At 38.1% G+C, this 23,233-nt stretch overlaps 2 protein-coding genes across 5 annotated transcripts; both read right to left on the bottom strand.

Annotated features, from left to right (window-relative positions):
• Positions 1–81: 81 nt before the first annotated feature.
• LOC105051453 (purple acid phosphatase 18) lies at positions 82–4,000 on the bottom strand. Of its 2 annotated transcripts, XM_073252276.1 has the most exons (6): positions 3,705–3,840; positions 2,585–2,724; positions 1,822–2,490; positions 975–1,163; positions 805–893; positions 82–641 (listed from the first exon to the last, which is right to left on the bottom strand). In XM_073252276.1, exons 2-6 carry the CDS (start codon positions 2,591–2,593, stop codon positions 422–424), a joined length of 1,176 nt encoding a protein of 391 aa, XP_073108377.1. In that variant the 5' UTR covers positions 2,594–2,724; positions 3,705–3,840; the 3' UTR covers positions 82–421. The 2 variants fall into 2 exon arrangements, with proteins under 2 accessions (XP_073108377.1, XP_010930215.1); XM_010931913.4 differs by lacking the exon at positions 2,585–2,724 and having other exon boundaries at positions 3,705–4,000.
• Positions 4,001–7,077: 3,077 nt separating this feature from the next.
• Positions 7,078–14,903, bottom strand: LOC105051445 (condensin-2 complex subunit H2). 3 transcript variants are annotated; one of them, XR_012138394.1, is made up of 12 exons: positions 14,453–14,903; positions 14,245–14,344; positions 12,072–12,175; positions 11,847–11,989; positions 11,303–11,756; positions 11,022–11,197; positions 10,753–10,929; positions 10,563–10,661; positions 8,343–8,444; positions 8,064–8,222; positions 7,489–7,958; positions 7,078–7,307 (listed from the first exon to the last, which is right to left on the bottom strand). XR_012138394.1 is itself a non-coding variant. In XM_010931900.4 (11 exons), the coding sequence occupies exons 1-11, from the start codon at positions 14,649–14,651 to the stop codon at positions 7,611–7,613; spliced, it is 2,061 nt and encodes a 686-aa protein (XP_010930202.1). In that variant the 5' UTR covers positions 14,652–14,903; the 3' UTR covers positions 7,318–7,610. The 3 variants fall into 3 exon arrangements, 2 of the variants coding, with proteins under 2 accessions (XP_010930202.1, XP_019707270.1); XM_010931900.4 differs by lacking the exon at positions 7,078–7,307 and having other exon boundaries at positions 7,318–7,958; XM_019851711.3 differs by lacking the exon at positions 7,078–7,307 and having other exon boundaries at positions 7,318–7,958; positions 10,563–10,658.
• Between the last annotated feature and the right edge of the window lie 8,330 nt (positions 14,904–23,233).

Genomic DNA, 23,233 nt, shown 5'->3' with positions numbered 1-23,233 from the left:
AACCTTAGAAACTATCATCCATACTTTTTAATATCAAAGAATTTGCATCAAGCCACTTAACTCATCTGTCTCAGTTGCATCTAACTTTGAATAACCATGAGTTCTTGCATTAGCTGAGAAACTAGTTTATGCTAACAAGTGCAGGCTCCAACCCTACTATTGCTACATTTCATGCAGCATCAGTATAAGCGTAACGCTTTGTACATACTAGTGTCCAGTGCTGGAAATACATGATATTTGATAGACTAATCCGTGTAAACGAGAAAAGCTTCTGCAACATAATCCTTGTTGAATCAAATTGAAACCCTTCTCCTCGGGCATGTTGCAGAACACTGGGCACATCAGATTTATATGACTACATATTCACATAGGAATCTCACGTAGTAGATTCCTCTGGGTGGAACTGCTGGAAGCTCCGGAGTTATGGAGCCATCAGAATCTTCCTGAACTCTGGCTTCCTATTAGCAAAGCATTCAGAACTCACTAATGAGGTGATCCAGACTTGATCTGATTTTACTGGTTCATCATCGTCATTTCTGTGCCAACTCCAAAAAGCATGAGTTTTATTTATAATCTTCAGCTCGCCATGACCAAAACTTGCTTCACGGAAAACTGACCAGTCTGGTTTTGGGTGAATATATCTGAGAAGTTCAAGAGGAATTAAGTAATCAGGCTACAAAAAAGATATTTTGAGATGCTACACACTTTCAGCATGAATATGAATGGGAATTGCTCGGTAATTTGAGATGCAAGTTCTAGTAATATGATTAAGCATGATGCACCATGCCGGCGGAAATGGTGTACCTTTGAGCCAGACCCTCCCTGTTGCCTCCATCTCCAATAGTTATGTGTACGGCTCCACAAGGGTCCAAGACACCATTGTGAACACGTTCCTGGAAGTGTGCAGTGCAATGAGAGCCTTTTAGTTTGAACAGGAGTGGGAAAATAAAGAGTTACCAGTCATGCAGACATACCGAACGTTCATAAGCATGCACATGTCCAGCAACAAGAATATCTACACCAGCAGCATAAAGCAAGGGTTCCATTGCAGCCATCATGCTATCCCCTTCACGTTGATGAGCCCAGTTGCTGTTATACCATGGTGCATGCAATAACACTAGCAGCCATGGTGTCTTTTCTCTGTCTACCTCAGCAAGATCAACCTGTAACATCAAATAGAAATGGAAGCTCTCTTCATCCAAATAAAATAATAAATCATTTTCTTTTCTTTGAATTTCTATGCAGTTGAATTAGGAAAAATATAAGAGCAAATCCAAGTCCTAAGTCTGAGAAAACCAAAGAAAAACTAATTGTTTCGAAAGGTGAAGAATACTAATTCTGGAGCAAGGAAATATTTATTGGAGGAAAACATGGACTTGGGCTAAAATGGAATATATTGTCTTCTCTTTTCAGAGAGAGCTTAATTGAAACAACAATTTCAGCATATGAACCATAAGATGAGGATGCATCATTATATCAAGAAATGTGTTCACAACACTACCTGAAAAGTCAAATAGGTAGTGGCTGCAAGAAGTCAATAATGCTTATAACTAATTCCTATAAATGATTAGGTCCTTAGTACAATATTCCAGAAACTGAGGGAGAATGGAGACAGATTCTATTATATTTTCGAACTTTAATTTCAATGACAAATTATGGGTTCACATCTATCATGGTTGTCCTGTAAGGTTAGTTTGATCTTTCTTCCAGAGAATAAGAAAAATTTGTTCCCACGCTACTGAAAGAAATAAAATAACCATGAGAAAAGTGAGTTAAAAAGGATATTTAAGCTTTAGAGTTGGAACTATAGAACAAACTAACCTTAAGCCAAGCATACTGATCTGAGTTTTTATCATAATCTGTATAAGAACCGAGCATAACAACATGAACTCCTGCAACTTCAAAAGAATAATACAGGTTTGATGTAGATCCACTCTCTGTGTAAGGCATCTTCCACCGAGCATTATATGCTTGAAATCCATCTTCAAAGAATAATATTCTCTCCTTCTCATGGTTTCCTTCTGTTACCATCCATGGTCTAGCACTAGCAAGTGGCTGCACCAGTTCGCCAAAAGAATCCCATAGATGCTGCTGGTAATCAGCATATGAGAGATCCCCTGGAACGAGTTGCACATCATAGTTGCACTGAGCTATGTGGTTTAAAGTTGATGTTGTCCACCCTGTCTGACCAAGATCACCAACTACAGCAAATGTTATTGGAAACTGAGAGGGAGGGGTCTTAAGTTGAAATTCTTGACCTTGTCCTCCGCACTGATAATAATAAACTGTATCATCTCCAAGAGGTCCAATAACGACATGGTGTATTTGCCCTGAACTATACAATAAGTAATCATAGGATGTGCTTTCTCCTTCAGAGGAGTACATGTACTCTCCAGGTGAAGTTCCATATTTAACAATAGAAGGAGAAGTTTCATCATCGGTGATCCATGATATTCTAATCTGTTTTTCCCCAGCCAAAGAAATGTGAACCTGCAAAAAAAAAAAAGAAAAAAAAAAGGTTGCTGTTGAAATAATTTTTGACCACAAGAAAATCTGACACTTGAATGATATTTATAACTATTACAAAGGACATCTTTGATGCTACTGAACATGATTAATTCTCCAATTTTTCTAGCAAAATGAATAACAATTCAGAATCCAAGGCATCCCAGAGCTGGAGCTTCGCACATCGCATATACTAAGACCTTACATAGATTCCATGACCTGCTTTAGAAAAAAAATAAATAAAAAAAATTAATGAGGTTCATTGCACAAAAGTCAACGGCACTGCCATATATCGTGCTTAAGTATATTCATTCACATTCACAAATATTTCGATAGACAGCATCACACTTATCGACATTTTTAAATCTTGCCAATCTGTGGAAAAGATGCCAATATTTTTATTCACTGCATTTCTTTTTTTCGACAATGTCATGCTAAACCTGCAGACGATCTGATGAACAGAAGTGAAAGTGAATATTGCCAACATCACACTACGCCTTGTAAAATAATAGCCATTTCACAGTGAGTTTAGCATGAGCATGGGAGTCATAGTGCAAATAGCAAGAGGTAACCATGCCCAATTCCGAAACTAAACTGACAAGATGATTTCAGCAAGCACCCAGTCTCGATGCTTCACCTGCAACGCAAAGTATGCTATCTGGATCTCCCATAAATGGGAATCAGATCCCAGCCTAGAAAACGACATCTGAAGAATGATCATCTCGGTAGCTTGTCAGCCAAAAAGTGGATGGTCAATTACCACTAATTTACTTTTTTTTTTTTTTTTGAGGAAATTACCACTATCTAGTGGAAATTGACATCTTGAATTTTTAGCACCTGCTGAACAAATTCACCAAAATTAACTTAGTCTTCTGTCAAAACATTCAAAAACAGTAAAAAACCATTCAAAGAAAAAAAAAAAAAATCTGCACTCAATACAGTGGAACTGAGAATTTTGAGTTCTAAGCAGTTCCTGGATACATAGCACCAGAACCAATTCGATCTTTTCCATCAAAACTCTCTCAAAATAGCCAATAAAACGCACTAAAACCATCAATCAGCGACCTGATCCACAAACTAGAAACAACGAGAGCAACAGATCCGACGAGTGACGTTCCTAAAAAGGATCAGATCACGATCTAAATCTCAAAAAAGCAATTTTTTTCTTAATTATCCGCAGAAAGGGATCGAAAACTCACTTGCTGGGGCTCCGACGACCGCTTCCGCTTCCACGGAAAAGTTAGGGCTTTCCGGGGCTGGGGCCGGACGTAATCCTCCCCTATTCCAGCTCCGATTCCAGTAGCTATCGAAGAGACGGAGAGCAAAATCGCCACTAAGATCACTTGAAGTTCCATTCTTCAGGTAAATTTATTATTCCTCGCTTTCCTTTCAGGAAATTTCCACTTAATAAAACAACGGGCACGCCGAAGAGCGGAGGCGAGAGCTCGTTCTTATGGACTCCCCAGGTTCCCCACACTGCCCCGGTGAAAAATGCCGATCTTCGAAATGGGTCTTGCCAACCGTAAGGGGTTGTATCTTTAGCGCCAAAGAAGGATTCACCTTCCTTCGCACGAATCCATCGTTGGATCATCGACCGGTCCCTCTGAGATCTGTGCGACCGGAGTAATGCTGAGGTCGGAACGCTTTAAGACGTGCAGTGGGTGATCGAACGGTGAATTCGGGCGAAGGAAGATGATTCCTTCCTTCACCCGTGCTTGCCAACCCTTCCCACTCGCCACTCACTTAATCATAGAGTTTATAAGAAAATAATTACTTTCTTAAAAAATAATATATTGAAAATTCTGAACGATTTTTTCTGGATTTAAGTACGGAACCAGCAACAAGCAAATATGATATATATTACTGGATAAAAAAATCTAATCCTTTTTTCCGCAAGATCAATCATGAAGTAGTTTTTTATGTAAAATTCATGGCTTGGAAACTATTTTTGGTAGAACAGAAATGCTATTGGATTTTTTTTTTTTTTCATATGGTACGGCATGTGATGCTACTTTACGGTTGAATCAACACATATAAACAGTGCATTATGCAGTGCATATGCCCAAAGCCACTGCAACAGGGGCGATAGACTGTGCTTGCGGTCTCAAAGTAGCAATAATTGTAAAGCCTCAAGAATTCTAAAGCATGCTTTATCATGCGCATTATAAGAAAAAAGCGCTTGGGATGGAGAATTATACATGACACTTTCCCTTGATGACCTAAAAAATGGTTCATAGTTTAACTCGCATTATCTAAAATCAAATCAAGACCTTCGAGTCTACAAAATAGACTGCTTGAGTGGAGAATGCATCAAACAGGACAAAATCAATAGCATGCTATTAGTGATCAAACAAATATTCTGATATCCCAAAAATTTTACTGGGGGAGAGAGAACTGCAGTAGTTCAAGGCATATTTCTGATTTTCTGAGAGGAAAATATCAATCAATCTTGGACTAGAATTTGGATAGAAAGTATAACTAATTACGAGGATCTCAAACCTGGCCCCCAAACAAAATAATAGTTAATAAGATGTAGATTTAAACTTATTGAGAATGCTATCATCTGTTGAAACCTAACAATTCAAATAGCAAGACTAAAATAAGTTGAAAATAGATTTCTGTCACATACCAAAATTAAGAGATAGCATTAGGGATACATATTCATATTTATATCCATATTTTTAGTATGTAATTTATATCTATATTTATTTAAATTAAATATAGATATTAATTTTTTTCATCTGACTAATTTCAGTGTCCATAGATATATTTGTTAAGCAAAATAAATATAGATATAGATATAATATACTGATGTTTGTTTCAGCTCTATCTTGAAGACATAGTTTTCCTTGGGGACTTGGAAATCATGGACTGCCCCTCGCCCTTCCCCTCAGTGCAACTGCTCATTCCCTCGCATCTACAGTGTCCCATGCTGTGCTGATGTGGTCATCTGGACGAGTCACTGCCCGGCTGCCTGCAAAAGCTTGCCTCTCTTATATGCTTGGAGATACTCCGCTGTCCCCGTATCTCTTCCAGGAGAATGCCCCGGTCACATGGTTATCTCTGAGTGAGTTTGCGGGATTCTGAGGACATGGAGTGCTTGAGATACTGAATAATTGAATGGTCTGAATATTGCGTTGATGGAACAGTTGGAGAGACGCGAGGAACTGATGACGAGGTCACGTTTGATTTTACGGATTACTCACGACTTTTGTTTCCATCTTTCAGGAAAACTGCATTCACTGGAGAATGTTTTTATTTAGTGGAAACTCCTCCAGGGTGACCGTCCACTGTCGACGAAAAAAAATCTTTCCCCTCGCACAATGCTATCTTGGCAATACGGTTCTCAACCATCCCTCGTTCGGCGCACCGACTCTGGGAGAGACACCATTCCACACCATTCCTCTAGGACCGAATCGTAAAATAAGAACTTTCTAGCATTACTCCTGTACTTTGGTCCAGTAACGATAGGATCGCTTGTATCTACGATGACTGTGGCGCTTCTATAAATATACATAGATTAATGGTTTCGTTTCCAGAAGAAGTGCAACAGGACTAGAAGATAAGTGAGAATGTACCATTCCAGCGAGTATGCTTTTCTTTTTTTTTTCCCGGGAAAGAATTATGCATTATTATCAATGACAAGGTTGCTTTTTGAAGCTGAGACGTACCTTGTATTATTTCATGTATCATATGGTTTATATAATGTTTCAACTAGCTTTTGATTTAGTCTCTTACCGGTCATACCTGCACGCTAAGATCAAGTATTCCTTTCACCAAAAGCGGTAAGAGGTTTAGGGTATTGAGAAGGACCAACCCTAATTTACATCCCAAAACTGCATACCAGGCTCATTCTAGCACACCGCAAAAGGCACAAAGCGGGAAAGCGAAAGCACCATCATTGATTGAAAATGCTAGCGATCCCATGAAACCTTCCCATTGAACTTTTAAATGCCCGACATGCTGTTTTGTCTGCACACGGCATTTATAGCAGCAACCTAACCAGGACCAAGTTTGTGATAAACCTCATAGGCAATTATGCTGCAAAAAGGGCCTACAAGATCTTGCAGGTTATGTCACTGATAGCAGTTTAGGCATGGCCGCTTCAAGAATTGTCCAAAAAATCATGCTTGGTTTCTTCTAGCAATGTAGGCATCACAAGAGCTTAGAAACTGGGCACTCTCATCATTTTATGGTTCCACAGCAAGAACTCTAAACAAACCAGAGATTCAAGTCACGAGTTGGATTGAACAACTAAAGTGGGAGAGTTGTTCAACCTTGCATGCAAATACTGGTAACAGTCACAAGGTGCTCTACCAAAAATTCATAAACACATGGGAAAGTAGGTACAGGTTTCATTCCAACATATGAATCTCCAGTACATTGCGCAAGAGCCTGGCTAGGGCTGCCAAGTGCTGACTGCCGATAAAATCCACATAAATACCTCATTAATGTTTTTTTTCTCATTTTTCACATTATGCTTTTAGAAACAAAATAATGGACTATCAGTTATCAAATGATATTTTGTAAATGAAAAGATAAATGACCAGAAAGAAAATTATCTCAAACATTTTCCAGGTTCAAGGAATCATGGAGATCAATAAATTAGTCTTTGCTCTTTAATAAGCATTTAATGGTACAGAAAAAGAAAAAAAGTAAACATTATTTCTACCCACACTGGCAAGTCATACAGATGTCATAAGTGAAAGAGAGAACTCACTTGGAACACAACTCTTGCCTTGTGGAGAAGTAATCCATCCAGCTAAAAGTGTTTCATCCTTTAGACAATATCTTGATGGAAACTGAAACATGATTGAAAAAGGGAACCTGTTTGGATTTATTTATGGGGCATGTCTACTATTGCATACTAACAAGGAAGGACAGCCGAGCAATAAATTGATTAATGATCATACATATAGGAATTAAATAAACTTGTAACATACACATACCCGCTAAGACCTAAGCCATAAATTAAGTGCTCACCTGCCTACTTGTTAGAGGGAACTGGTACAGCGAGTAATACAAGTATGGTACTGCTATATGACCTCCAGACCATTCAGCAGCCATTTTACATCATTCTCAAATTAAAAACTAGTTGTTTTAGGTCAACCAGCAGATTGCAAATCAAACTGATCTATAAACCGAGAAGACCTCCTCCTCCTCTTCCCCTCAGGAGTGCACCTGATAACACTGCCCTTCCCAAGCTTAAGAGAGAACCTGCCATTCTGATGCAATGATTTTAAGGGTGAGGTGGTTCCTGAGGTGGAGGAATTTGATTTTGTGCACTCTTTCCTCACAGGGGACTTAACTCTCTTCCTTGCCGAACGGTTCTCCATTCCTTTTCTTCTTCTGTCATCACAAAGAAGCCTAACATAGAAGGGATTTGCAGCTGTGTGGCACATAAACTCATTGCTTGCTGGAGCTCTTTCCAGATCAACATTCCCATCGTTCACCTGAAATCAATATTGACAACTGGGTTCAACATACAATGTTGCTCAATTTTTGTTCACTGGAACAAGTATGGCGATAAAAGCTTGCAAGCAGAAAAAGGTAAACACCAGCTGCAGAAGTGCAGAAAAGGTCCTTGCGACATCATGCTTTGGTTGGCCCATCACAATATCTGTAAAAGGCATGGTTCCTCCGCTGTCCACTTCCAAGAAAAGTTTGTCCATGATTCTCTCACCATATAACTGAATGTCAAAAGGAGGGTGTGCATCCTGTCGAAACAATTCCCCATAAATGGGAAAAAAAATTGAAATCCCAAATAACCACAAGGGTTCGTTGGCCAATATAGATCAGGACTGGAAGAGAGGAGAAGTCATTCTCTTTCAACTCACTTGCTCTTCCAGGGTGTGTTCAATCTGTTGTTTCCATGTTGAAACCCGTGTGGCCAGCTCTGTCTGCTTCTCTGTTTCAGCTATGCTAGCAAGAAGGGCATCCTGAATCACAAGATGATAGATTAACAAACCAGCATCGGAGGTCGTCAGCTACAACATAGCAAAAGCCTAGAAAATGACAATTATTGTATACCACAAATGATGAAAATAAAAGTAGTCTATGAAATCATGTTTCCCAATGACAGGTGTCTGAAAATATGCATGCTTATTATATTGTGCACCTCTGCTTAGTCAGCTAAAAATACAATTAGTTCATTAAGATAGGTAATTGTATTATATTGTAAAACTCCATAATATGAGATCATCCATGATATCATCATATTAAAATAGAGCTGACATCTAGAGTCCCGAGTTTAACTCATCCCCAATTAGCAATGAACTAATGTAGCTCCATCCAAGGTCGTTGCCACAAAGCAAAATAACCTTATATCAGGAAAATTGGATGAGACCCTTTCACCATAGTGGTCATGCAGTCATATTATGGTTCAAATTCTGACCTACTAAGCTTAAAACCAAGTTCGTTTGCACACCAGTACCCGGTAAAAATTAAATATTCTTGACGGAAAGAAAAGATAATATAAAAGGCTAGAAGGATATGGATAAATGAAATTCATGCCAGATGGAGCAAATGAAGAAAATGCATAACAGGGGAGACAGAAAGGAGAGGGAAGAAAACCATGGACAATGGTCTGACTTATGGGGCTATGCACCACTTTGTTATTATAAAATGACAAGGGTATCGAACAGTCCGGCCCCTATGTATATCCCTTGAAAAATGTTCAGTGTTCCATGCTTGGCCTGATTTCAAGAGGTCCAAAGACATGGTTAAAGTGCAACATATATAATGATAGTAAAATCAACTAATGACATAAAAATGTTAATAGTCCCTTCAAGCTTCTAATAAATAGCTTCAATCAGTTATCTCCACTCTCGATGCTTTAGCAAAACATAAACAGCGAAGATTAGTTAACTATACAAATTGTAGGCTTTTATTAAAATATGCCTTCCACAGGCCATTGATTTAAATTTTCATTTCTTTCATATGATCCATTAATATTATCACTTCAGAGGTCGCATGAACAAGTTACTTGGTACTCAAAAGTTTAGGACCTGAGTCCCCCATATAAAGGCATAATAACCTCTGGTTGATGTTTTATTTATTGAAGTTTCCTTTAGAGGTTTCCTGCCATAGACATCCTGCATCCATCCTTCATAAAATAAGGCATTGATCCCATCAAAAATGGAGCACATAACAGATGATTACTCGGACAAAACTGAGCTTTTTTGGTGAAGAAAGGTTGTAAATATATTTCACACCATGTATTCATGTAGAATCTTCTGCTGCCAGACGAGTTTTCAGACCGCCCACGAAATTCTGGGATAAATCTAGTAAATAGTAATGCATGTCCAAAGCAACAGCTTGCTTCCATGTTTCATTCAAAAAGGATCAATTAATAACTCTTTTTACATCATCATCTTCGACTCTTCTAATGAAGGTACATTGAAAAGACTTCGGAGTGAAAAATCAAGTACAAGGCATGAACAAATTAACAGCGGTAGGTTGATTTGTGGAATGAAACAAATGAAACATGCAAGTTTATTTCCCTTTTGCTGACCAATAGGGACCTAAAAATCTCTGGATCCGTTGAACTTTAAGTCAATGATGGAGTTCAAAAACAAGGAAATTTTCAATACTAGATCTATATCCCTTCCAAATTGATTGAGGATATTTAGAGAAGATGATGATATACCAGCCAAATGTAAATCTTTGTATGCATCTTCCTATTCACACTGCCTTATGGAATACGGTCACCACCAGGATGGAATAATCAATATGTTCCAAAAAGATCGAGTAGGGGGAAGTCTTATTAAACTAGCTCAGATGGGACTACCTACAGATAAAGGCAAGTCATTCATCAACCATTCAATAGGGAAAGGCAATGTCCAATTGGTTATTAGAATGTAAAGCTACAATAGTATTTGTTAGCACTAGGTTTTTTAATAAAAAAATTACAAATGTTGCAGTATCCATCCAGAATTACTGTTCAAGAAATGAAGATTAGATAGCATACCATACATTATAATGCAACTTGGGTGTCCATAATACAGCATACATGCAGACAGAAAGAAAGACAAATACATAGATAAATAATTTGTTACCAGATGTGAGCGGCACAAATCTTCAAGGGTTGCATGAGAATCTAGATCATCCTGTGTAAGACCTTCAACATGATCGCAAGTCGCAGCATCATCACTCTGCTGCAAATGATCACAAACAACATGCCTCATTAAGCATAAGCTTAATACTTGACAAAGCATAAAGCAGAAAGCAGAGCTCATATACACAAACCTTTCGATGGCAAAATGGGACGCCTGTGTCCATATCACACATAGTGTTTGGCAGATCAAGGTCTGGTTGATCAAAATCGAGAGGGTGATTTTGCCCTCCATCATCATCATTTTCATCCTCAAAACCAGCAAAGTTATCATAAGTTTCTTGTTCTCCAAAAGTAAGTGATCTTCTTAGCTGCAAATATGCAACCGACCATAACTTCAGAAAGAGTGAAGATAGGTAAAGGTTAGTAATGATGCACAGTACAAGAAACTTCCTGCAAGCACCTTTTCAAAGAGAGGCGGGGACTGAGATGCATGTAGCCTTTCTTGCAAACGGAGTTTTACTTCAAATGATGCTGCAAACTCTTGGCTGATAATACCATCCAATTTTGCAATAGGAAACTGAGAAGTTGAAATGTTTTTCCTGGCATGATGAATCACCTGCCTTCCAAAACCCTTAACTATTCAAGAGAGGAGAACAAGAATATCATTATGCAACAGAAATATAAAAAGGAAACAAGGAAAGAAAGAAAGAAGTCTTGGTAAAAAGAAAGACACTAACATACTTTTCTTGAATGGTTTTACTTTCAAGTTCCCAGGTTCATGAGGATTTAGAGGCTTCCATGGATCATCATTATCATCATCAGAATCATCCATGACATCTGAAAATCCTAAATTTGGTTTCTCTACATGGGACATATCATCATCAGGATGATCAGTCTCAACATGAGGTCCAGACCAATGATTATCATTGTTAATTTCAAATGCACAGTTATTCTCCATATTTTGATTTATATTGACGCCTTGGTTCTTCCCAATACTTGATCTATGAGCAGTTGCCCCAAATCCTCCTGTTGGAGAAGTTAAAATATTGCGGCGAGTTTTAGACATGATCGAGCTGCCTCTGTGAGGTGCAATGTTTTCTTTACCAGCAGCATTGGTCTTTAAAAAATCATAAACAGCTCCCGCATCACAGGGGTCCAACAGAAGAAAATCGCTGAAAAAATCACAGGTGGATAACTACAAAAAAAATGATCAAACGACACCATCAGAAAAGGAGATAAAATTGTTTATGTAATGGCAAGATTCACATGATTGATATAATATTACCAGATATGATTCTAATTCACTAGCATCACCACTGGCATCTAAGCAATCTCCTTCTAGTACAAGCAAATTGGCAGGAGGCTTCAGAAAATGCTTTGAAGTGTCAGCTTTCTCAAGCCCACCATCCAAACAATTCTTTGCTTCAACTGCTTGTGTAAATCAATCAATTGCTAAGTAAGTTGATATACCTTGCTTTAAAAAAAATTCCAGAATGCAATTTTTCATTACCAGGCACATCATCTAACCCCAAAAATATCTCATTCCCTTCATCGATAACTGCACCAGATTCACTTCCATCAGGAAGAATGGAAGCATTTTCTTGTTGAGATTGCCTGTTCAGAAAACCTTCTCATAATGGATATAATGACATAAAAATCATTATGCAGGAGAACCATCAACAAAGATAGCTTCTTAAAATAAGATGACTACTGGAACCTAAAGATCACATCAGACTGTCATGGAAGCAAATTCAACCAATAAATGAGGATAATAAAGAATAGCACCCAAAGAAGCAAAACAGAGAATAATCAATAGCCTTTGCAGTTTAAGGATATAAATAGAAAAAGATACATGACCATGCTATTATAACATAGCTAATTACAATTTTAAATGCAGATGTCTTAGAATCTAAGACATTGTAAGCATGACGACCAGCTATTTAATGGAAATTTGCTTGAGTCTCAAAACCAACTTTTGGCTGCGGTGGACTAGGATTAGCCAAGCATATCTGAGTTTTTCAACAAGCAGACCTAATGTTCAGCTCAAATTTCCATAAAAGTTGGCTTGAAGCTATGCTCATTCACACCCATAATGATATGCAGGAAGGAAAAGAATGATAATCATGCCATCATTTTACTACTGAAAATTTGAAAGACTTAAAAAGCAACTGACAAATGCTGAAGTAATATATTGAGAAAAATTTAATGGTTGGTACAAAACTAAAGCTGAAGTTAATGACTTGATGCATCAATTGACAGAGGTAATAGGGAATTTTGATAATATAAGTAGATCTCTCCACCCTCATAGGAAATCTTGCAGCGACCAAACTCAACATTGTCTAAAATGTTTTAAGTTATGGTTATGAGAGTTTAGAAAGTTGTACACATATGTGACAGAAAGTCATGTACAAAGACAACTCAAAGGTATGGGCTCTTCAATGGAAGAGTCACTAAGAAGCCATAGGCCAAACTAATTAAAGTACAATATAATGAATATAAACTAGAGTTTCAAATATTTTAGAAACACTTAGTGTAAATGGAGATATCCCCAACTCATCTTAACTAAGATGGCATAAACTTTGAAAAAAAATATAATAATACTTGGACTATCTAATTATTCGTTGTAAACCATTCTTAAATTATAGAAGGAAAATATAAGTCATTGAAGAAACTCATAGCTATCAAAGAGGTACCTGCCCATCCTAAGACATGAAGAACATATGCTCTTAATCCACACCCACTGCATATCAATCAGCAATTAAGAGTAACTAGTTGATGTTAATGCAATTCAAATCTAATTCAAATATTTCTTGGTGCTAGTGGTGGATATGTATCCCATTAGATATCGCTCTCCTTGCATATTGATTCCCTTGTAGGGCATGTGTTTTGGTGCCTCCGGATACCATTATATTTAGCCAACCAGAGTAATTTTCAACCCTACCCACAAAGGGATTAAGAGGGGGGATAAAGGGGCAATACCACAGTACAAGAAAGAAAACTAACCAGCCTCTGAATTTTTTTCTCTCTGTTGGACAACATCCTCCTTTTGCTTCCAGAAGAGAGTCATGCTGTTATTTGATACAAGATTTTCCAAGATGGAAGAAAGTTAATCCGAAGAAATTGCAATTTTTACAAAATTTTCTAGCTGGCTAAACAACAAATACTAAAATTTTCTTATGGGACATGCACGATATATCCATCCTATGCATCCTCGACAGGCCCTTAATGTCTTTATTTAACGAGTTCTAAAATTTATTCATCTTTGATGAAATTTACCAGCTGAACACTAATCTCATGCTAATATGCTTTAATTACACCTAATGCAATCATCAAATATAATCCATCCTTTCTCACTCTACCTAATAACCTTTTATAGGCTACAGATAGAATCTGATGCAAGTCAAATGACTACTTTTTCTCTCTCCACTGACCGAACCCAATGTAAGCGAATATCTGTTTTTCTCTCTCTGTTTTACCTAGTAACCTTCTCTTAAACCAACCTATCATACGAACATTTTCCAATAAAAGAACACTCTTTCAACCAAAAGAAATATATGACAGGCAAGAAATTGCTCCCAAGAGTTAGTCACGTTTTAGGAAGGGAGGAGGGGGAATTCCAAATATATCAGAGTGCAAGGTACTGAGCATCAAGCAATGCAAAGGGCAAGCATCAGAATCCGCACCTCTTCAGTGAAAGAAATTCCAGCGCATGCAAAACCAGAGAATACAAATACTCTACTTTGCGGCTATACACCTGAACTGAACCTTGGACCAGCAGCGCAGCTACACCAAGAATCCCCATTCAAGAAAAATCACGAAATAAACCAAAAGAAAGAATAGATAAATGACAACAAAAAAAAGATAAATCTTGCTAGGATTTCCTGATCAAACCTTCTGCAAAGTTCACAGAATGGAGCGCATGGTCTTGGTCGGACGATATCTCGCCGGAGCAAATCTTCAGTAGGTACTCTTCAAGATTCTTGGCAAGATCGACTTCCCAATTGGACTGCAGGTCGCGATTGGGCTGGAGGACGTGGAATCTGGCTCCCCCGGCCTCGCTGGTCCCCGGAAGCTCTTCTCTATCGTCCATCTTGGAGGGTCGCAGACCAGAGATCTATCGGTCGCCCTACCTCCTTCACCCCATCCCAAGAACGCTAGATCCCCGAAAGCAATCCTAGCAAGAACCGGCGGAGAGCTTCTTGCGGACCGTAAGTTGGGCTTTCCACGGCTTCGAGATGAAACCCTAAACGGAGGCGACGGTAGGGGGAGGGTCGGGGTTGGAGGAGAAAGAGGGGGAGAGTATTTTGGATTTGGGAATTCCCGCTCGCTCGTTTAAGCAAGGGGGTGCGCCGGGGGGCGTGATGCGCCTCATTAACATGTACACACTTTATCAAGTGTGCGGCGGTGGCCTGCACCATTGGATGGAACTGCCCGATGTGCGCATTCTTCGATTCGAATCGCGTGCGGTGGAGGGGATCCTTACCGTTGCATTGATAGACTTTTAACCGTCGACTTTGGATAGTTCTTTTGATACTTCTGAACGTTACTTGACCGCTAACCAAATCTTCAAATAGCATTTGATGATTCAAATGAAATCATCAGTGATTTAAAATTATTGATGATCCAAATCATATGATAATCTAATCACTGATAATCTAAGATCACATCATTTGGTAAACCATGATCTAGTGATTAGAGATCCTCGAATATCTATGGATAACATATTTGATATTCTTTGAGAATTCAATATCATTGATTATACAATAACTAAACTATCCATAATATATACTATAAAAATATATTTATTATTCATATATAATATATTATAAATAAAATATTACTATATGTTGCGGATAAGGGCTCGATCCGTCGTATGAGGTATTATTCGCTCTAGTCCATGAGCTTCATAGTTTTGCCTTTTAAAAAATACCTCACGTGGAAAGGATCTTTCCTTCCTTATAAGCACGAGTCTTCCTTGACTCACAATCGATGTGGGACTATCAGTACCCTCCACATTATTAGAATCACAATAGAGCCCCCCAGTCAAAGAGACTCTGACGTGTACAGTCCGAAGAGCCCCAAGTCAGCCGAGACGGATCTCAACCTCAGAAAATCGAGACAGACCTCGACCCCTACCTGGCACGTTATTCTATTGCATTCAATCTCCTGTTTTGCTTGTCGTCGGTGAAGAGCACCTACAAAATGAAGTTCACACAGACCGAAATTGTGTTCGGTGGAGACTCTCCGATACTTAAGTCAGTAAGGAGGTAAATGAATAGCATGTGTAAGACAATTCTGGACTAAGATTCTGTCATTCTGAATATTTTTATCTGCTGTTCACCACTTTCTACTGACTTAAGCATCGAAGAGTTATCACCGGACACAATTCCGATCTGTATAGACTTTGTTTTGCATATGCTTTTCACCGGCGATAGGCCAAACAGGGAATTGGCCATGACACTATATTTATCAATATATTAATAGTTAATAGATTCTATAAAAATATATTTATTAGTCCTACATATTATTAATCTAAATAAAAAAATTAATTGTTAATATAGAATTAATATTTTTATTTATACTTATGATATATTATTTATTATTATAAATATTTATTTTGATTAGAAAAATAATGCAAATTGAGATAATTTAATTTTATTATATAAATATAAAGTACAATAAGATATTTTTACTCTAATTTAAAATTATTATTGAATCATAATATGATAATAATATGATTAATAATATATTATCATGTAATATATATCATAAATATAATATATGATATAAAAAATAATATAATATTATATATCTAATATTGATATAATATATTACTAGGTTATTGATATATCAATTTTTTTACTATATTGAGGGATATTTTTGTCCTTATATTTCAGTCTAAGATTACTGTATGGGGGTGATTTTAGATTCTCGACCTCGAGAATGGATATTCTATCACTGGATTTAAAGATAATTTGAGAAGTGAAGGTAATTTGAAATTACTACTATGTAAGATCACATGGTGTAATTAAACATGATGATTTCATCACCTCCATCCACGTTATTATTGATCTTGGATAGATCATCTCGTACCAAACACCCTCTTCGCAGTTACAATGTCATGGTTTTTTGACCCCAGTAAAGCCAAATTTTTTTGAAGTCCAGACTTAACAACATATTGTTGGTACAATTAACAAGAGATTATACTTGCAAACTAGTTGGCAATTTAGCTCTTGATGGTATGCCTTTTTTTTTTTGATTTTTTTTTTCATGGTAAGGAAAAAAAAAACATCACATCCCTCCATTCTTTCTTCTCTTTGTTTTAGGATAGATAGGATGATTTAAATTAATCGAGAATAAATAAATAAATAAATATATATATATATATATATAGGAATTAAAGAATAAAATATTAAAGAACTGAACAAAAAGATTATTTAAGAAGCATATATGGAAATCAAAAAATAAAATATTAAATAACTGAACAATAAGATTATTTGAGAAAATTTAGAATGTATACATAATTCATCATACAATAAGCCATCTAAACAACTTCACTATTAATTTCTCTATAAATATGTGAAATATTTTAATGAATGCAACATTAATCAATAATTCTGCATAAGCGGATGGAGACTGCCATCAGCGCGAGCTGGATCGGCATCTTTCCATTCTTCTCTCCAGTTTTGCATGGTGATTGATGGGATGGTATGTGAGACAGGTTTATCATTTAAGCAATCTCGTATAGTCGTACGCTGCCCCAAGCTCCCCATGGGGATTGATACTGAGTGGTGCTGAGAAGAAGCTTGTGAGAAATACTTACAATAACTCAAAAGGTCGCTTAGCATATTTGGATTCTTGATACTTCCTTTCAATTAGCATCATTAAGGATGCCACGCGATGAAGCAAAGCAACTAGCATAGGACCGCCAAGTGGCTTTTATGAGTGATATTTTTGAGCTATTACTTCTTTTATTCTATTTTTGGTGCGTCATTACATGACTATTTTTTTTGTTTGGAGGTATACCCCTTCGATTAACATAATCAGATATACTGACCAGTAAGAATCCAATATATGTGTTCAATCAAAAAAATTATAATAATAAAGAGAATTCAATATATGTGTGTGTGTCGTGGGTGTGTCTCAAGCTATTCGGAGGCTTTAAGATATGATTTGGCTTGATCAAATACTTCATGTGCACCTCTAGAATGCTTGGCTGCTTGGATGCATTTCGATATTTCAGGTGATATATGCGTGTATTTCTTTTCTTTTCTTTTTTTTTTTTTTTTGAGAGAAAGAGAGGTAAAAACCACCCGGTCTTTATTATAAATGAAGAGTAAATTATAAAGGAAAGGTTACAGAGATGGATCCAGTATGTAACCCAATAGAAGAAAAAGATAAAACAAAATGAGTACTAGGCTACTAGCCTTACAACATAGACATATGTATCAAGCGAAAGTGCTATGAAAATAGAGAGTAGGAACCAGCTTAGAGTAACCTGACTTCTTTGTTCCAATGGCCTGAAACAAGGAATAAAAGGTAGAATTCTGAAGGTGCACCTCAATTTAATGTTAAGTTCTGCAAAAATGCCAACCAAGCCTTTTAACTCATGTCAGACTCTTGATAGGGAAGTATCATTCTATTTGCGCCGAGCTCGCGTCGGAGAGATATGGGGATTTTGCATACGCCGTGCCATATGCATTTTCTAAAAGTAAAGGACGGGTCAGAGAGCAGGTGAGTGACAACTTCAATATATATGCAAAGAAAATTGAGCCAATGGATGAGCATTAGAGATTAGAGAGATTCGTTAGAGGTATTGTTTTAATCTTTGTCCAAACTTTTGTAAATTCTGATAGCTCTGAGCTTTTGCAAAGCTGGGACCAGTCTTTGAAATGATTAAGAGCATCAGCAGCCACTGAATAAATAGATGAATTTTTATGAAAAAAAGTTTTGCATTGCGTTCTTTCCAATAGTTCCAAGCCACTACCGCAAATAGCATTAAGATCACCGATCGTGTCTTCTTCAGAAAATTCCTTTTAATCCACTCGGAACACATAAATTTGAAAGAAGATTATGGATGAAGTTCTCTTAAAGTAGAGCAGAGAGCCTTCCAAATGCCAGAGAAGTGTTAGGATTTGACGCCTCGAGATTCAGCCCACATTGAGCCCACAGTGAGGTTCGCGGCGAAAAACGGAGTCCAACGAGACCAAGATCACCTGAATCGGAGCTCGGATGGAGAAGATACGAGCTTTCGAAGATAGCACGAAAATCGAGGCGGCGGAGGACCGCCGGCGACCGGCGGCGGGCGGCAGCGGCGCGGCCGCAGGCGGCGGCGCGCGGGACGCGCGTCCCAGGCCCGCTGGCCCGCGTGGGACGCGGGACCCAGGCCCGGGCGGGACGCGGGACCCAGGCCCGCGCGGGACGCGCGTCCCAGGCCCAGGCCCGCGCGGGACGCGCGACCCAGGCCCAGGCCCGTGCGGGACGCGCGACCCAGCAGCCTGCTGGCCCATCCCCGGTCCACCGTGGACCGGGTGGTCCACGGCGCGGCCTGTGGACCGCGTGGACGTTTCCCACTCGATTCTCGCGGTCCACGGCCCTATTCCGTGGACCGGAGCGCGATCTAAGGGTCCAGAGCTCCCGGTGTTGATCGGACGGCTTGGGACGTGATTTGGCTTGATTAAGGATTCCTAATCACCCTCTAACCTATGTTTAAGGCTTTAAAAGGCCTGAGACACAGCAGAGAACGAGCGGTTTGGTTTCTCGCCGCCGTACGAACCGAGGAGAGAGAGAGAGGCGTGAGGCGCTGTGAGAGAAGGAGCAGGAGGCTCCTGGACAGCGGTCGCCAGGCTCTTCAGGGGTTCAGGGGGTCTCCAAGAGAGAGAGCTTTTGTGAGGGGAACTTCATGTGAGAGAGAATTGGGTGTACAAGGGTTGAGGGTGAGGTCTCCTCTTGTAAAATTTTCTTTTCATAGTGAAGTTTGCATGCCCCGTGGAGGCGAGCCCTTTTGTGGCTGATCCACGTATTTTGATTGTTTTTCCTTTTGTTTTGTTTCTTCTTTCTTCCTGCTGCATCGCGTGGTACTGAAAGGATCTTGGGAGGTGGTGTCCTGGCCAGACATCCACCCAACAAGAAGAAGGGACAGGAGGAGAAGAGATGATTAGTAGGTTCTGGCACCTGGTTACAGATAGTACGGCCACTTAAGAAACATCCAATCTTCTTCCCAAGCAGTTCTCTAGCGTTGAGTTTATTTTTCCAGCATAACCACAAGAAGCATTTGATCTTCAGAGGGGTACTAATGCTCCAAAGCGAAGAAACAAATTTGCACTCGACGCCAGTAGAATTTAGGAAGCGATACAATGAGGAAGAGGAGAAATTGCCGCTGCTATCTGTTTTCCAAGTGATTTGGTCATCCTCCATGTTCCAGCTGATGCTACTGAGCAAGGAATTTCAAGTATGTGACTTCAATTCTATCTTGAGATCCAGTAGAAGGATGCAATTTGATTTTCCATGTTCCATTTCTATGATTATAGAACTGGGCTACTCTACCACTCTTCTTCTCATATCGAAGGAATAGTGATAGAAAAATCAATTGAAGTAGAGTTTCACAAATCTAGTTATCTCTTCAGAATAGAGTTTCATATCCATTACTAATAATGTGTTGAACCCTGTTCTAAAAAGGAGGAAGAGCTCTAATAACATCCTGCCATAGATTTGAGCATCTTTTAATTGGCTTCCAAGAGTCCTAATGATATGCAAAATTAACTTCCTTCCTCTAAAGGCTATTTTCTTTAATAAGCATTTGCCATCCCTATTTTGCAAGTCAAGCGGTATTCATTTGATTGATATTTTTGACGCCTAAACCATCCTCCTCTTTTTGTAAGTAAACATTTCTCCAACTTACTTTGCAATTGATTCCGTTGGATGAAGAGTTACCGCTCCAAAGAAGAGAATGTCGATAAGCATCAATCTTATTAACGATCTAGATCGGCAATCTAAAGAGTGACATGAAATACAAAGGGAAAGAGGAGAATACCAAATTAACCAAAATAAGGTGCCCGGCAAAAAAGAGACATTTGCCCTTCCATGTAGCCAATTTAGACTCCACCAGCTGCAATAAGGCCATCCAATCTGATTTAGATAGCTTCTTCTCACCCAGAGGTGGTCCAAGATATTTGATCAGCAAATGGAGTTAAAAGTTGTAATTGAGCCGAGATGCACAGAGCTCCCCGAAGCCCATCTCTGTACCAACAACAGAAATAGAGCTATGTTAGATCACTATGCATGTATTGTAAGGATACCTTCTCATAGGTCACTGCAGCCAACTAGTTTCCTTCCCCTTGAGGATGGCAATAGGTTAGATCAGGTTCCACGAGGCAAGCAAAAAATTTGATATCCAAACCTGACTTATTTTTTCAATAAGCCAAATATCCAGAGTTGGAGTTGGCCTTTCTATCTATATAATAATAATAAAGCAATATATGGATATTAAAAGTGGCATTCCATATTGACACGTAAGAATATAGGATAATCTCCCACAATGCAATGTGTCAAGCTTTATTTTTTTTATTTTATATATTTTTTAAATAAAAAATAAAAAATAAAAACATAAATAGTATAATAAAAAAAATTATGTATCTATATAATAATAATAAAATAATACATGAATATTAGGGGTGACATTCTGTATTGACACATAAGACTATAGGATAATCTCCCGCAATATCATATGTCATTTTTTTTATATTTTTTAAAATAAAAAATAATAATATAAATAGTATGATAAAAAAAAATCAAATACAATAATTTTCACTGATTTGAAAGGTCATCTTTGGAAAGAAGAATTTTTTTGATTTTATTATAAGATTAATTAATGAGAGTAATTTTTAATATAAAATATAATCATTATTATCAATTAAATCTCTGCAACGTGGGGGTTGAGTGCTAGTTAAACAGGTAGCCCAATCTTATTTGCATAACCCCTATAAAAATAGATCGAATTAGGTTAAATAAACTAAATAAGCCAAGCAAATCTTAAACAAGTAATATATATATATATATATATATATATATGCGTGCGCGCGTGTGCTATATAAGTTAAACAAGTTAACTATACGAAAAGATAGGAGGAATAAGAGCAGAAAGGCCCACATTATCATCCCATCGTGTCATGGAAGAGACTGTCAATCAGAATGATTCAAAGTCTATGGAAAATTCCATGCAGAGAGAGATAGATGCAATCCATATGAAAGTAGGAAGATTCAATCGGTGCTTATTTCGTGCTAACAAAATATAATAGATTGTACCGCAAAATAAATATAGCTATACACAATCAACACAAAGTTTGGGATCTTCTTTCTTATTGTTTTGTATTGCAAAGAGCTATACAATCCTAATAGGCGCCACAACATTCATGTTGGAGATGGATGACAATCGTTTACCTCAAAAATCTGAACATGTCATATTTTGCATTCAAGATTGTACATTGTGAGATGGAGACAACCACCTACCTCTAAGATGGATAATGTGATGGCTACCAAGGCTGTACAGCCTCTACGCTACAGAACATGCACCTCAGTGGATGCCAACTCCTTTAACATATATGGTTTATAGAAATAACTGCTCATTGATATATATTCATACTTTGGAAATATTACAATGACTGTTGACTTTAATAAAATAATCTTAAATAAAGCGAGTATATAGCAGAGAGGCACAAAGAACTAGTGGACAAAGTACTAGGACGTAGTCCATCATATGTGAGCATAGTTCAAATTTGAGTTGTCGTGTTGTTTGCAAGTGGGCTGGCAGACCTCGATCTGGACTTCTAGCCGAAAAAAAAAGGACCTAGATCTGGACCGCACATTAATATAATTGGATAGCTGGACGTCACCTATGGCTCAGATACGGTTTCCATACGGAGACTTGGATCCCTGTTGAGCCAGACATGGATCCGATGGAACAAAACTTGACGTGATATCGAACTTGGAAGCTGCCCAATAATGCAGATCCCTATCTCAAATCAAGGCCTAACCGGCAGTTGATCTGAAGACTTTGACTTAATCCAGATAGTAAATGGGTTTTACCTAGGTCTAAGATGTAAATCCAGCCAGTTTAGATTAGATCAAGATCGAGATGGACTTAAATTTGATAGGACCTATATGTACCCCACCCACCCTTAATTTTGAGCAAGTGATTAGGTGGCCTTAATTTGCCTTTGGACCAAGTAGGATGAACAGGAAAACAAAAGGCGAGGGTAGAACCATGTTCAAACATACAAAATGCCAGTTTGGTTGTGGATAACTCTTTTAACTTGATTCTTTGGAATTATTGCATCTTAATATGACGCATACTAGAGTACAAACAAACTAATTATCTCTTTCTAAGCTTTTCGGCTCTAAATTTTCTTACTTTCCTGACCTATAGTGATCGAGATATGTAACCTTTTTAATATTACATTTGCTGATTTGTTTTCCATTTATTTCTGTTTGGATTGTCTTGGTGCAGCCTTCTCAACAACTAATGAAGGTCTGTAAATAAATCTTGACCAGAAAAGACAAGTGATTGGCCACCTAACCCTCTCATGGTCCACATAATGATGTGCACAGTACAGTGTTGTGGCACAGTTATTGACTCTTCAAGGCACTGGGTCCTATTGGCTTGTTACCCTAGTTC

This window comes from Elaeis guineensis, chromosome 2 (assembly GCF_000442705.2).
Source record: "Elaeis guineensis isolate ETL-2024a chromosome 2, EG11, whole genome shotgun sequence".
NCBI classification, from domain to species: Eukaryota; Viridiplantae; Streptophyta; class Magnoliopsida; order Arecales; family Arecaceae; genus Elaeis; species Elaeis guineensis.
The sequence above is the reverse complement of the archived record's forward strand: the minus strand, read 5'-3'. Positions and strand labels throughout refer to the sequence as shown.